Raw genomic sequence first — 14,753 nt, 5'->3', positions numbered from 1 at the left:
CTGGCGTCCATGGATACGAAGATCCAAGACCACGGAGCAAAAGACCTGCCTCCCATCAGATTGTCTCTCACTAGTCACCATCTGAGAGACTGTCTCATCTCAAGGATAACAATACCAGCTGTCGATCTAACTTCAGATGCGACCCTGTCCATTTCTTCAACATGTCCCATTGAAAAGACCGAGAATGGATTCTGACGTAAGGGAGAGTTTCGAAATAAAGACGGCACCATCTTTCCTAACAGTTTCATGCACAGAAGGACCGACAGCCTCCTGTAGGACAGAATCCTGTTCGTGACTTCTTGCAGAGATCTTACCTTGTCCTCTGGACGAAAAACCCTCGGACATGATGTGTCCATTATTAGTCCCAGGAATGACATCCTTTGACAGGGTATCAACTGTGACTTCGGGCGGTTCAGGAGCCAACTATGTCTCTCCAGAACCTGAATGGTAAAGATGTTGTACCAACAATTGTGCTGCGTTTTTTGTTTTATTTAATTCTTATTGGGTTTTACTCACACATACAGGTTATAAATGTACAACCAACAAATTGGCATGGTATGTTATTGACACTGAGAAAATGACATCCTGGCACCAGTCCAAAATGTACTCAGAAACCTGTAAAAGAGATATGCCAAACCATACACATACCTGCTAATAACCATATAACCAATAACACACAGACAAGGAGAAAGGGGAAGGAGGGGGGGGGGGCACCACATTGGTGGGGGTGGGGGTCTAGCAAAAATCCTCACTCAAAACTTCAGTTTAGTTTAAAGCTCTGTTCACTTAGTAGGCTGAGTATCTGCCGGGCACACGACGAACCCAAATGATCCACCCAACCAAGCCATCCCTCGGGTGCAAAAATGGGAACAAAACCACTCAATCAGTCAAATTTGAAATGTGGGACTCTGGAGAGTCTAAGAGGTTTAACCAAGGACCCCAAATAGCGTAATACATTTCAAACAAGTCTGTGGTTGACAGATGCATCTCATCCATGATCCTATAGTGTTCCAATCTATTAGACCAGTCCCGAATACTCGGGGGCGTAGTTGATCTCCATTTCACTGGAATTACTGCCTTTGCTGCCGAGATAATAAATTTTAAGAGAGATTTTTTTAAACGTGATAGAGGCATGTCAACTTTATTTAACAGCCAGAACACGGGAGTGTTGGGTATGTTTTGACCTAGCAACTTCCGCGTGATGCTTACCACACGGGACCAAAATGTTTGCAACACGGGGCAGTCCCACCAGATATGCAAAAGAGAACCAGAACCCTGGTTGCATCTCCAACAAGTGTTGTGCACCCCACGGAAGACCCTCGCCAGATGAACGGGCATCTGTACCACCTGGTAATTACCTTATAGTGAGTTTCTAGGATTGAAACATTAGGAGAACACGCATGAGCTGCCTGGAAGATTTTAGACCAGTCTGCCTCTTGTAACTCAACTCCTAGAACTCTCTCCCACTCTATGGTAAATCTCGGAGGGGATATGAATAGGTGTTCTACCAAAAGCTTATATATAGTTGAAAGGGAATGTGAGGGACATGGTGACCTGGAGCACAAAGATTCAAAAACCGTTAAACTCCTAGAAGTGTTTTGTTTTGGCAGGCCCTGTGACAAAAGTTGTTTAATCTGTAAGTATCTCCAGATCTCTGCATTAGGCAAATCCCATTTGGATTGGATCTCTGTAAATTAGAGAACCCCCGTAGCACCCACCAACTGGCCGGTACGATGGATCCCTGCTTGAGACCACTGTTTGAAAGCTAGCGGGGTAAGCCCCGGAGGGAACATTGGGTTATTGCATAATGGGGTTAGTGGGGAAATTGGAGAGGAGATACATGAAAGGGCTCTAAGCTTACACCATTTCGCTAACACGGGACCTAAAGTAGGATGCACAATCCTAGGAATACTGGATAGCCAGAGCAATGTGTCAGCAGGGGATTCCAAAGAAGATGACTCAATTTCCACTCATTGTTTCAACCCAACCCTACCAGACATCTCCATTATTGTAACCAATACTGCTGCATCATAGTAAGAGGAAAAGTGCAGAAGTTGCAGGCCTCCCAAGTGTCTGCGTCTAAATAATATTTCATGTTTAAATCTAGGGCGTCTCCCACACCATACAAAATCGTGCACCGTTCATTGGATGCCCTGAAACCATGAGTCTGGCACGTGAATCGGTAAGGTCTGAATAAGAGACGGGGAAAGACATTCATTTTGATTATATTGACCCGACCAATCCAAGTAAAGTTCTTACTCTGCCAGTCCCTCAAATCTGCCTGGATCCTGCCCAAAAGTGGTCTGAAATTGAGGTCATAAAGGCATGTGAGGTCACTAGGAATTATCACCCCCAGGTATTTTAATTGGAAAGGGTGCCAAATGAAAGGAAAGGCAAGTTTCAGCCCATTTACCACTGAAGCTGGGGTCTTAATGTTCAAAGCCACAGATTTACTATAGTTCATTTTAAAATTAGATAACATGCCAAACTTTTGAAACTCACTGACCAAATTGGGTAAAGAAACAACTGGATTGGAGATAATAGCTAAAAGGTCTTCTGCGAATAACGCAAGTTTATGTTCTTTCTCGTCAACTTGTAAACCCGAGATATTTGGTTTGGCCCTGATAGCTCTTGCCAACGCTTCCATACACAACACAAAAATAAGTGGTGAGAGCGGACAGCCCTGTCTAGTGCCGTTTTTCATCACGACTGGCTCCGACAAGTCTCTGTTTATTTTAATCTGAGCCGTAGGTTGTCGGTAAAGTGCCAGAATTCTGTGAAGACCAACCAGAACCTAGACCCAGGTGCTCAAGGATCCCTCTCATAAAAGGCCAACTTACGCGATCAAAAGCCTTCTCTGCATCACTGGACAAAAGCATTGACGGTGTTACTGAACGAGAAGCCAGATGAATCAGATCTATCACCTTGGTAGTGTTGACCCGAGCCTCTCGACCTGGGACACAACCCACTTGATCTGAGTGAACAATTTCTAGGAGTAGCATTTTTAATCTATTTGCAATAAGTTTTGCGTACAGCTTAATATCCACATTAAGCAAGGAGATAGGCCTATAGCTCGCGCATTGAGAGGGGTCCTTTCCCTCTTTAGGGATCAGTTATGTGCGCTTCCAAACTCTGGGAGGAGAAAAAAAGCATCCCTGGAAATCGCATTTAAGACCGACACCATCAGGGGTATAAACTTGTCTTTAAAAGTCTTGTAGTAAGCAATGGTAAAGCCATCAGGGCCCGGACTCTTACCCGCAGGTGTAGATTTAATTGCCTCCCTTAACTCCCCCTCGGTGAAGGGCTGTTCTAGCATGTCACTGTCTAGATTTGAAAGAGGGATTTCATCACCAGGGATGAAACCCAGCGTCTGGTGATGTCTATGCGTTCCAAACTTCAGGCTGTAATTGACTGCGAAGGATTTGCAACAAAGTATTAAAAAGTGAAAGTTGTAGATGTAGGATTGTTTAGTTTGTCCCATTACTTTTGGTCCCTTAAGAAGTGGGAGGCACACATAGAAACCGTTGTAATTCCTACACCGTTCACCTGATTTGAATGTAAATACCCTCAAATTAAAGCTGAATGTCTGCAGTTAAAACACATCTTGTTAGTTTCATTTCAAATCCATTGTGGTGGTGCATAGAGCCCAAAATATGAGAATTGTGTCAATGTCCCAATATTTATGGACTTGACTGTATGTCTCTCATTCTTAGGTAAATGTCTAGGGTTTTCTAACAAATGGTTTAAGCGATCCAAACCTTTTGCCACTGCAGGCCAACCTTGTTCCCCCGAAGGGGGCAATACCTGAGACGCCAGGGAAGGAGATTGTCCTACTGCCGAGGGCAAAGAACTGGTCATCTCCGTAGAAACACCTGAACTAATGGAGGCTACCGTTTCAGAGGTAAAAGGTAACACCGCAGCTACCGCTGGAATTTCAGTTGGCTTAGATCAGGGGTTGGCAACCTTTTTCTATCAGAGTGCCACCTAAAATCTAGTGAAGCCCAGGTGTGCTAGTTGGGTGTGATAATACATATATATATATATATATATATATATATATATATATATATGTAATCTATATACACACACACATACATACATACTTACATACATACAGGGCTGCCTAGAGAAATTCATGGCCCCAGTATAGCAACTTCATGTGTCCCCCTTTATAGTCAAGCATGGTAAAAAGAAATGTGCCGCCGCTGAGCATTTTTTTTGCCATGCAAGTGGTCGTACAATTGGGGGCGTGGCAGTGCATCATTGGGGGCTTGTCTAGCAGGTGAAAAGCACCAGGCCACCCTCTTACAGAAAAATGCATTACTCACACATGCACCCTTGCTCAGCAGCTTTGCTTACATATGTCCCCTCTGCCCACATGCTTTAATCACACTTGCCCCGCCCTCTGCCCAGCCCCTTTAGTCACACATGCCCCCTCTCCAGCACACCGTCTTACCTTATTCTCCACTGCACAGCATGGGAAGATATCCAGCAGCTCGCCGAGTACCATGTGACCACTGCAGTCACATGACCCGGCGTCTGAAGATACCTGAGCTGAAGGGGATTTAGCTATTACCGATCCCCCCTGCACTCAATAAAAAAAAAAAAAAAAAAGTACATTTAAAATAAAAAATGTATTTTCAAAGATAGGTCTCCAGTGGGGACTCGGGCCACCAAGCAGGCCCCGGCAATTTGTAGCCGCCCCCTTCCCTCTCGGCTATATATATATCTCATTTTATGAGGCTAATATATTAACAGTAAGGGACCAGCAAAAAAACGTTATGCCGCCGCACAATAGTGCCCCAGTTCACAGCATACCTCATAATTGTGTCCCCAATTCATCTTATGCCTCATAGTTGTGCCCACAATTCATACTTTGCCACAGTTGCCCCCACAAATACATAGTATGCCACCCACAGCATGCCACAGTTGCCCCCACAAATACATAGTATGCCACAGTTGCCCCTAGAAACATATAGTATGCCACAGTTGCCACCATAAATATATAGCGTGCCACAGTTGCCCCCACAAATACATAGCATGCCACAGTTGCCCCCACAAATACATAGTATGCCACACAGTTACCCCCACAAATACATAGCATGCCACAGTTGCCCCCACAAATACATAGTATGCCACACAGTTACCCCCACAAATACATAGTATGCCACAGTTGCCCCCAGAAACATATAGTATGCCACAGTTGCCCCCATAAATATATAGCATGCCACAGTTGCCCCCACAAATACATAGCATGCCACAGTTGCCCCATAAATATATAGCATGCCACAGTTGCCCCCATAAATATATAGCATGCCACAGTTGCCCCCACAAATACATAGTATGCCACAGTTGCCCCTAGAAACATATAGCATGCCACAGTTGCCCCCACAAATACATAGCATGCCACAGTTGCCCCCACAAATACATAGTATGCCACACAGTTGCCCCCACAAATACATAGTATGCCACACAGTTGCCCCCACAAATACATAGTATGCCACACAGTTGCCCCCACAAATACATAGTATGCCACAGTTGCCCCCAGAAACATATAGTATGCCACAGTTGCCCCCATAAATATATAGCATGCCACAGTTGCCCCCACAAATACATAGCATGCCACAGTTGCCCCATAAATATATAGCATGCCACAGTTGCCCCATAAATATATAGCATGCCACAGTTGCCCCCATAAATATATAGCATGCCACAGTTGCCCCCACAAATATATAGCATGCCACAGTTGCCCCCACAAATGCAAAGTATGCCAAGTATATGTGCCCTTACTTACCTTTGTAGACTCGTCTTTCTGGAGAAACCTGGGAGCTGCTTCAGCAGAGCAGCCTATGATGGCCGAAACGGAGTTTCTGCGCTTGCGCAGAAGCTCCGTTTCGGCCATCATCAGCTGCTTTGCTGAAGCAGCATCAGCGTCGGCGTGCCAGACAAAAGTGGTCAGCGTGCCACGTCTGGCACGCGTGCCGGGGGTTGCCGATCCCTGGCTTAGACAATAGCTTGACCATAGTACTAACCCCCTGTGTCAAAACAGCCGCCCACTCAGGAGGATCTGCTACCGGAAGGGAGCTGGCCCTAGGCTGCGCCGCAACTGACGCCCCAGCTCAATCAGCACAAAGCACCCCTGGGTCCTGATGTTCACCAGATAATTTGGTTTTAGATTTGGAACAAGCATACAACTTGGCACATGTTGCTTTATTTTTCTCAGACTTTTTTGATACAGAAAACAAAGCCACCACACAGCAAAAAGAATAGGCACAAACACACAAGATATTTATACAGAAAATACTAATGTATGACCTAGTCAAAAGATAGTATTTCGGACAAATATAAGAGCTACAATCTCTTATAAATATTATGCCCTCACAAATATGTCCCCAGAAAGTCTATACTTCCCTATCTTAAATATAGAGAGTATGTAAAATGTACTTAGCCAGGGAGAAGCCTGCCAATAGCCGTATTCTCGTGAAATGGCTGCAGTCTCCTTCCCTTCAACCACTTTTGGCGCCACTGGGACCATCCAACTGCTCTGTCAGCAGGAGGGGTGGGGGTATCATTATTAACTGCCCCCTTTACTGTGCTCCACATTCTCTCCGCAATGTGCAGGGGATATTATACTTCTTCAAGTAGAATCGTCTGTGCACTATTTTCCTGCAGCCCCTTGCAGCACCGTGCTCTGTCCAGCCAATTACCAAGTTCCCCCTCCTGCTTCACCGAGGAGGGGACTTGGTATCTTCCATTCACCTCCTTCAACATGGCCCCCGGGACAGACAGGGCTGTCAGCGCTCTATGCCTGTGGCAGTGCCGGTATCCATTATAGCAGTATGACAGCTGTCTGTACAGACCGCTTGACACACTGTGAGAAGCTCTCACACAGTGTCCTGAAGCTGTCAGCGGGAGCCGTTAGACTCCCTGCTGGCAGCTGCTTCTCCCGACGAGTGTGCTCTGTTACTATAGAGCACACCCGTCTGTTGCTATAAAGTAAAAAAAAAGTTTTAAAATAAAAAAATAAAGTCTTAAACACAGTGAATAATTTCATTGTTCAGCAGCTCTTAATCTTCAGCCCAATTTCTTGGGCACCTACAGAAGACTGGGTTCCTGTGGGGGTTGGCAGGGGGAGGGGCCTGTCGGCAGCTTGGAAATTAACTATTTAGGTGCCACACTCCTCCCTACCCTACTCAACCCCATGGGTAACCAGTGTCCCCCAGATGGATGAAAGAGATAGATCAGAATTTCCCTGAGCTGACGAACAGTGAATGGTTATGTAAGCTCATGTTTCTAACTGGCATCACTTCTCAACTAAATGATCTGAATCTTCATTTTCAAGGTGCAGAACAAACAGTTCTCGTTCTGTATGAGTGTTGGAAGACATTTACTGAAAAACTGAAGGTATTCTGATGTGACATTAGCTCAGAGACCTATCGTTACTTCCCCAACATCAAACAATTATCAACCCTTTCCAAGATGATGGTTAGTAAAATGCGGAACTATATGGATGGTTTGATAAAGGAGTTTTTCGAAAGATGTGGAGATTTCCAAAAGTATGGACCTATGTTTTCATTTTTGATAAAACCTCATGTTTTTGATGTAGACCTGTCGGATTTGAACATTATTGACTGGATGGGTCTTGACGATTTCGAGATGCAGTTGATTGAATTCAGAAGATAAGATTTATGGTTTACTAAATTTACAGAGTTAAGAAAAAAACTTGAAGGGGGAACTGTGAAAATCGAGGTGCTGTTATCCTAAAATGCTGGGCTTCTCTCCCGGAACAATTTAGTTGCCCCAAGAAAATAGCTCTAGCAATGTTTTCAGCATTTGGTTCAACATACACATGTGAAGCAATCTTTTCACACATGAAAAGTGTGTTGAATCCATACCGAGGCTGATTGACAACGGATCACTCGGAAGCCTGTGTACAACTAAAAGTAACATGTGCACTAATGTCAGGGATTGATAGAACTTTGGCTACTGTAATGAAATTTACACCAAATGTCAGCAACAACCATTGCAATCCACTCATGCAAAGAAATTAAACCATAGATGTCCATAATTTAAGTTGTGTGTAATAATGTAAAATGACACAGGGAAAAAGAATTGAACACGTTTCATGAAATTTATTTAATACTTTGTACAAAAGCCTTTGTTGGTAATGACAGTTTCAAGACGCCTCCTGCATGGAGAAAGTATTTTTGAACACAAATAGTCTTCAAATCTTGAAGGTTCCGTTGGCTTCTTCTATGAACTCTGATCTTTAGTTCTTTCCATAGATTTTCAATTGGATTCAAGTCAGGTGATTGGCTGGGCCATTTCTCCTCTAAACACGATGTGCATTATAGCATCGAAAGAGTTTAATTTTGCTCTCATATGACACACTATATTCTCCCTGTATTTCACAGGCTTGTCCAAATGTTGTGCAGCAAACTTTAAACGAGCTTCAATATGTTTTTTCTTCACTAAAGTAGTCCTGCGTGGTGAGCATGCATATAGGCCATGGCGGTTAAGTGCATTACTTATTGTTTTCTTTGAAACAATTATACCTGCTAATTCCAGGGCTTCCTGAAGCTCTCCACAAGTGGTCATTGGTTCTTGGACAACTATTCTGATAATCTTTTTCACTCCTATGTCAGAAATCTTGCGAGGTGCACCTGGTCATGGCCGGTTTATGGTGAAATTATATTCTTTCCACTTCTGGATTATGGCCCCAACAGTGCTCACTGGAACATTCAGCAATTTAGAGATCCTTCTGTAACCAATGCCATCAGTATGTTTTGCAACAATAAGGTAGCGAAGGTCTTGAGAGCTCTTTGCTTTTACCCATCATGAGATGTTTCTTGTGTGACACCTTCATACTGAGACACCTTTTAATATGCCATTAGTTGTGGCTGAACCAGCTGGCAGGATTGCTTACCAATTACTGATAGATTTCAGCTGGTGTCTTGGGTTTCCATGCCTTTTTGCACCTCCCTTTGTTCATGTATTCAATACTTTTTCCCTGTGTCATTTCACATTATTACACAAAACTTAATTTATGGACATCTATGGTTTGATTTCCTTGCATGTGTGGACTGCAAGGGTTGTTGCTGACATTTGGTGTAAATGTTATAACAATAGCCCTATTAAATATATATTTACTGAGAAAATTGTTGAAAAAATGGGATCCCTAATGTCAATTGAATCTAGCGTTTTTAATTATGTTCGAAAAACGCGCGTTTTTGCCGTAACCCAAAACATGAGGCAGATAAAGTTATTTGGTTTGGATTTTTGCATTCGGGAGGAAGAGTTACCTTAGGGGTCTAAATTTTGTGTCGATTCCTTAATAAACACCCGCAATACTTCAAATAAACTGGATAAAGAAGCTGTGATTAGTAAAATATTTAATAAATTGAAAAATCAATATTTAATCAATTGTCAGACAGTCGAGATATTTGGCAGAAATAGTTGTTTCTCTTAACTAAAATTTTTTAATAAAATCTGAGATGGGTGGTGGACATTTCATGTTTTTTTGGGTGATCTGATGTGGAATGACCCTAGTAGGTTAATTGGCTGCTATCAAAATTGATCCTAGTCTGTCTGTGTGTGTGTCTGTGTTGGGGAATTTAAACTGTAGGCTCCAATGGGGCAGGGACTGATGTGAGTTCTCTGTACAGCGCTGCGGAATTAGTGGCGCTATATAAATAAATAATGATGATTGTGTGGGACTTGAACCACCACCCCTGAATACACCAAAGATCAGACAGCTGATTTTAGAGCTTCCTGCCTAACTGGATCCTGTGGAAGAAACACCTGGAAAGCGGTCCCGCTAAATCTAGAATGTACCCTCTGAAGACCATGCCTCTTACCAATGCATCAGTAGTGGAACAGACCCACTTGTCATGAAACTCTAACAAGTGAGCCCCCACCACCGCACTCAACTTCTGACAAAGTGGTGAGTCATGCAGACGGTTTGTCTTGTTTTTGAAAGGCCACTGGGAGAAAGGAACTCTTCCCTCCCGTGGCTTGGGCAATAAACCTGTCCAGAGATTGACCAAACAGCGAACTGTCAAACTCCAAGACTCCTTTGGATTCAGCATCCACCATCCAAGACTTAAGCAAAAGAGTTCATCTACCTGCTATGGCCAAGAAAGAAGTACGAGACAATCATTCCACAGCATCTAAGACTGCATCACTCAGGAATTCAGCAGCCTCCTTAATATGGTCTGCCAAGGGAACTAGGTCAGCCAGAGCTATTTGCGGCACGGGGGAGACCTTCACAATATTAGGCAGGTGGTTTTAATTTTGTGGCTGATCGGTATATATATTATTATTATTTTGGACAAGCAGAAATGGGCTGAATACTCAAGCTTTTGAATATCCCTCCCAAACAATGAGAATATGTGCTGTCAGCTCATTAAGCACATGGACAGGCAGCAGTAGAATTCACCGCCTATGAGATGTCCGTGTGCTCAGAAAGATCTGCTTTTAAAAATGGAAATATTCATTGGGGAGTGCTTTTTGATCTCTAGTATCACTAAAGTGGAATCATGTGCTACACACACTGTGGTGTAATGCCACAAGACTCTAGAACACTGTATCCTGTCCTCTGATATCTTTTGCAATGCTATATTTTTTCTTTTAGACAATAGGTTACTCTCTGATATTCTTGACACTTTCTGATTTCATGTACTGCATCTGGATCTGCGTCTTGTGCAACTCTACAATGCTTTGTTCTGTTACACAAAAATACTGGTCTAATAATATGATTAAACCAGAGGGGAAATCAGGATTTAATAAGATTTTTTTACTTCGTAAGATTAACAGACATACCTTGTACCACAGGGTACATTTTTCACTTCATCAGTTTGCAATGTTGTCTATAAAAAACAAACAAACAGCAGTCAGGTATATGCACCTTGATTTTGAACAAGGACCTTTCACTTTTGAGAAGTACGTAAACTTAATTTTATTTTAATTTAGACTTGTTTGCATACTATAAATGTAAATTATCCCAACCTCTGCCCCCACTCTTGCGTTTCACATCTCAACATTGATTCTGTTTTTACTATATCTTTAATATTATATTTTAACAGAGGCACACACAACAAGTTGTCTTTAATTATTCTTCAACATTATTCACATCCGGTCACAGTTATTCATTACACCATCTCTATCTCATTATAGCCTCTCTCTGTCCCAGAACTGTAGGGGGAGATCTAAATAAGAAATGTATTATCTAGTAACCTTGATTTCCTGATCTGATAGCAATACATCACATCACTGGCATGTAAAAAGGTAAACTAAGGAGTGTGGATCCAAATTTAAATTTGAACCTTGAAACAATTATTAACCATTTAACCAATGTATATTGCACCACCAACCACTATAGTATGCAATCTAACCTATGTTCCCAATAGTTCAATGTAACCCACCTCCCACTGGCAGTGGGAGTGTTATAGTCTTCCTATTACACTGTATTCAAAGACATTACCTAGCTACTAATATAATTTCACCTCATGCATTTTTCTGCAACAGACAGCAATATATTTATTCTGTAAGCAAAGTGTAGTAGCAATTTAAAGTCTCTCTTTCCAATTACATTTAAGTCTACCTACCATCATTAATAAACATTGTCAGAAAAAAAATATTTACTTTGTGAATCCTCAGAATTTTTCTCTATGAACACAATTCTCCAACAATAAGATGAGTGAATCCATTCTCCTGTTGTCATCAACCTATGGATATAGATTTCTTCTCTAGTACTATAAAATATGCTCCCTATACAGGTAGGTTTATGTTATGTAATCTCACAGTGTACTTTGTACAATATATAAAGCTACAAATTGATGAATAGTGATCACTTTAAGCTGTAAACACCAAATTACTTTTTTCTTTGTCATTATTCAGAAATTGGGTATGTACATATTAGGTAAAACACATTTTTTTACCTCTGGTATGCACCTGCAGTCTGATTACTCAGTGCTCTTCAACTGATCACTTAGAACATAAAAAGCTACATTTAAACATTGCCAGGATAGCTCGGCTGCATTTAAACACAAATATTAATACTTTTATACTAATAAATTACTTTATGTAAGTCAATGTCACACTACACATACTGCCACTTACCTGTACCGATCGAAAGGATGTGATGAAAGGGAACATGATATGGTACCCAGGTCCACTAGGAATACTTAGTAATGCTCCTCCTCTAAGAAACAAAATAAACAGGAAGTCCAGTATTATCTGAGGCAAAATGGGCAGAGGTGATGGGGAAAGCAAGGGACACACGTAACTAGTTTAAAAATAACTTTAAAAATATAAAACAAACCATAAATATATACATAAAGAAAATAAAAGAAAACAAAAAATGTAACAGGCAAACTAGATGTTACAGTCGATTTTCTACTTCTGTTCTGGGTCATTCCACATCAGATCACCCAAAAAGAATGAAATGTCCAACATCCATGTCAGATTTTTTTGATTTTTTTTTAGTCTGATAATTAGTTGAATAAATATTGATTTTCCAATTTATTAAATAATTTACTAATCGCGGCTTCTTTATCCAGTTATTTGAAGTATCACGGGTGGTTATTAAGGAATCACCACAAAATTTGGACCCCTAAGGTAACTCTTCCTCCCAAATCCAAAAATGCAAACCAAATACTTTATCTGCCTCATGCTTTGCATTACGGTAAAAACGTTGTGACGTCACAAACCCGGAAAAATTGTCCGATAGCGACTGACTAGCCGCGACTCTCTGTAATTTATGTGATTTATTTATTGAGCCATACAGCTACCATAATAACCATTGGGGGATATTATTTAGCTTAAAACATTGGAGACTTGTGGAAGAATTAATCTTTAGTAGATTGCTGACTTATGAGTATACGGCAGGATACCATAGATATGAGTGGGAGGTCCACATAAACAGGCTACTACATTAAATCGATATAAAGCTGTAGTTTTCAATAAAATAAGAGTGATTTTTATAAGGACTTGAAATGTGACACTCTTGAATAACATTGATGTGGCAGTATGAAATAAGTTAACTGATTTTCAATCATGGCAGAAATAAGAGCCATTGGGCAGCATCTATATACCAATTAATACTATCAAGTGACCAATGAGATATACGAGGGTTCTTTACTAGGTGACATTGAATGTACCAATGGGTACTTATTCCTAATATGTCTATATGATTGGATATTATTAATCATATAAGGCTCTATATTTTTAGTCTAACATTTAAACCAGTCCTTTAGAGAAACTTACTAACCCTATATGTGAATACCTGTTATGAAGAAAGGTTTGCCATTAAATATCTTCTGTCCAATAGGATTTATAAATGATATATTAAAATTAAATCTATTTTTCATTATCCACTGCCCATGTCTCTTGTGTCAGAATAATGATATACGCCCCTTGGTGACAATTGTTTTTTGGCTCCATCACTTTACGAGAGTTAAATAATAGTGCGAATTTGATAAGGTATATATATTTTGAAATACAACATCACACATCTATCGGCACATACTTCCCTAGGTCTTATCCTTTTTAATATTTCTTTCTATAACTCATCTCTTTATGGTTTTAAAATATCTCGCCTATTTGTGATTTTTGTAATAAGGGCTTATTTTGCCCTATAAATATTTACTATTATGATTATTTAGTTGGGAATACTATAAAATTTTCCCTTTATCTAGTGAACTGGAGTGCCTTCTATACATATACTGAGACCATACTTTGGTATGTTTCTGTAAGAAAATCAATATTTAATCAACTAATTGTCAGCCAGTCAAGATATTTGGCAGAAATAGTTTTTTTGACATCCTCTCTTAACTAAAAATTTTCGTAGAAATCTGAGATGGATGGTGGACAACCCTGATTGAACGGACATGGAATGACCCTTATAATGTTTCCTCAGAGCAGTAATACTGTAAATTCATGCCTGAAAACTGAGGACATTATCACAAAGTATCCAAGTTCATTTATTTTATGTGTATTAATTACCTATAATACACAGCCAGGTGACCTTCTTCCACCTTATGTATGGATGCATGCAAGATTAGGACAACTAGGATAGTCACCACTCCTACCACTGCTCCCAACTGTGCCATAGTAATTCTGAAAAGAACAGAATACAGTCTTCTGAATTAAGGTACATAATAGAAGAGCAATGTTGTGCCTTTATGTTTGAAATAATTTATAGGAAAGTTCTTTAATGTTTAACGCCTATATAAAACCATGCCCTAGTATCCTTAGCAGTGAAAATAAAAAGTATAATATACATTAATATATCAGTTAATAAAAAGCAACAAGTTACATGTACAAACCCTAATTTCTTATAATGGGACTATTTTCCTTACATCCATGTGTCATATTTTGCAGAGTTCTATTTACCATATGGTCAGCGCAGCATAAAGTGCACTGGACATAGCAGAAGTGTTTACATTTTAAAGATAATTAAAAATAAAGTAACAGTGGTTTCTAACTACTAACTTACAGGGGTCATCACACACAAAAAATATTTTTAAAAAAATGGTTAAACAACCAATTAATTTAATTCTGGACCATTTGATATGGATTGATCCCTTGCGTCTCCTTACCCTTTTAGAAACCTCATAAGGACCAACATGCTGCCCTTTAGCTAAAACATGTGGAAACAAATTGGACAGTCTAAAGTAGCACAGTGAACTGATCAAATTACCTTTAACGATTATTATAAGTGCTAATCCCAGAATAAACTGGTTAAGACTGAC

The 14,753-nt window shown here is 40.6% G+C and overlaps 1 protein-coding gene across 5 annotated transcripts in view; it reads right to left on the bottom strand.

Moving 5' to 3' along the window:
• The window catches only part of LOC142161489 (erlin-1), a 133,188-nt gene that overhangs the window by 36,679 nt on the left and 81,756 nt on the right, over positions 1–14,753 (bottom strand). For all 5 annotated transcript variants that reach the window (XM_075217166.1, XM_075217163.1, XM_075217167.1 and 2 more), the window contains exons 2-4: positions 14,005–14,118; positions 12,121–12,202; positions 10,822–10,868 (exon numbers count right to left, since the gene is read on the bottom strand). In XM_075217166.1, the coding sequence (XP_075073267.1) occupies positions 10,822–10,868; positions 12,121–12,202; positions 14,005–14,111 (236 nt within the window). In that variant the 5' untranslated portion in view covers positions 14,112–14,118. The remainder of the gene's footprint in view (positions 1–10,821; positions 10,869–12,120; positions 12,203–14,004; positions 14,119–14,753) is intronic.

The sequence above is a fragment of the Mixophyes fleayi genome, chromosome 6 (genome assembly GCF_038048845.1).
Source record: "Mixophyes fleayi isolate aMixFle1 chromosome 6, aMixFle1.hap1, whole genome shotgun sequence".
NCBI lineage: Eukaryota > Metazoa > Chordata > Amphibia > Anura > Limnodynastidae > Mixophyes > Mixophyes fleayi.
This window is presented reverse-complemented; position numbering and strand designations above follow the sequence as displayed.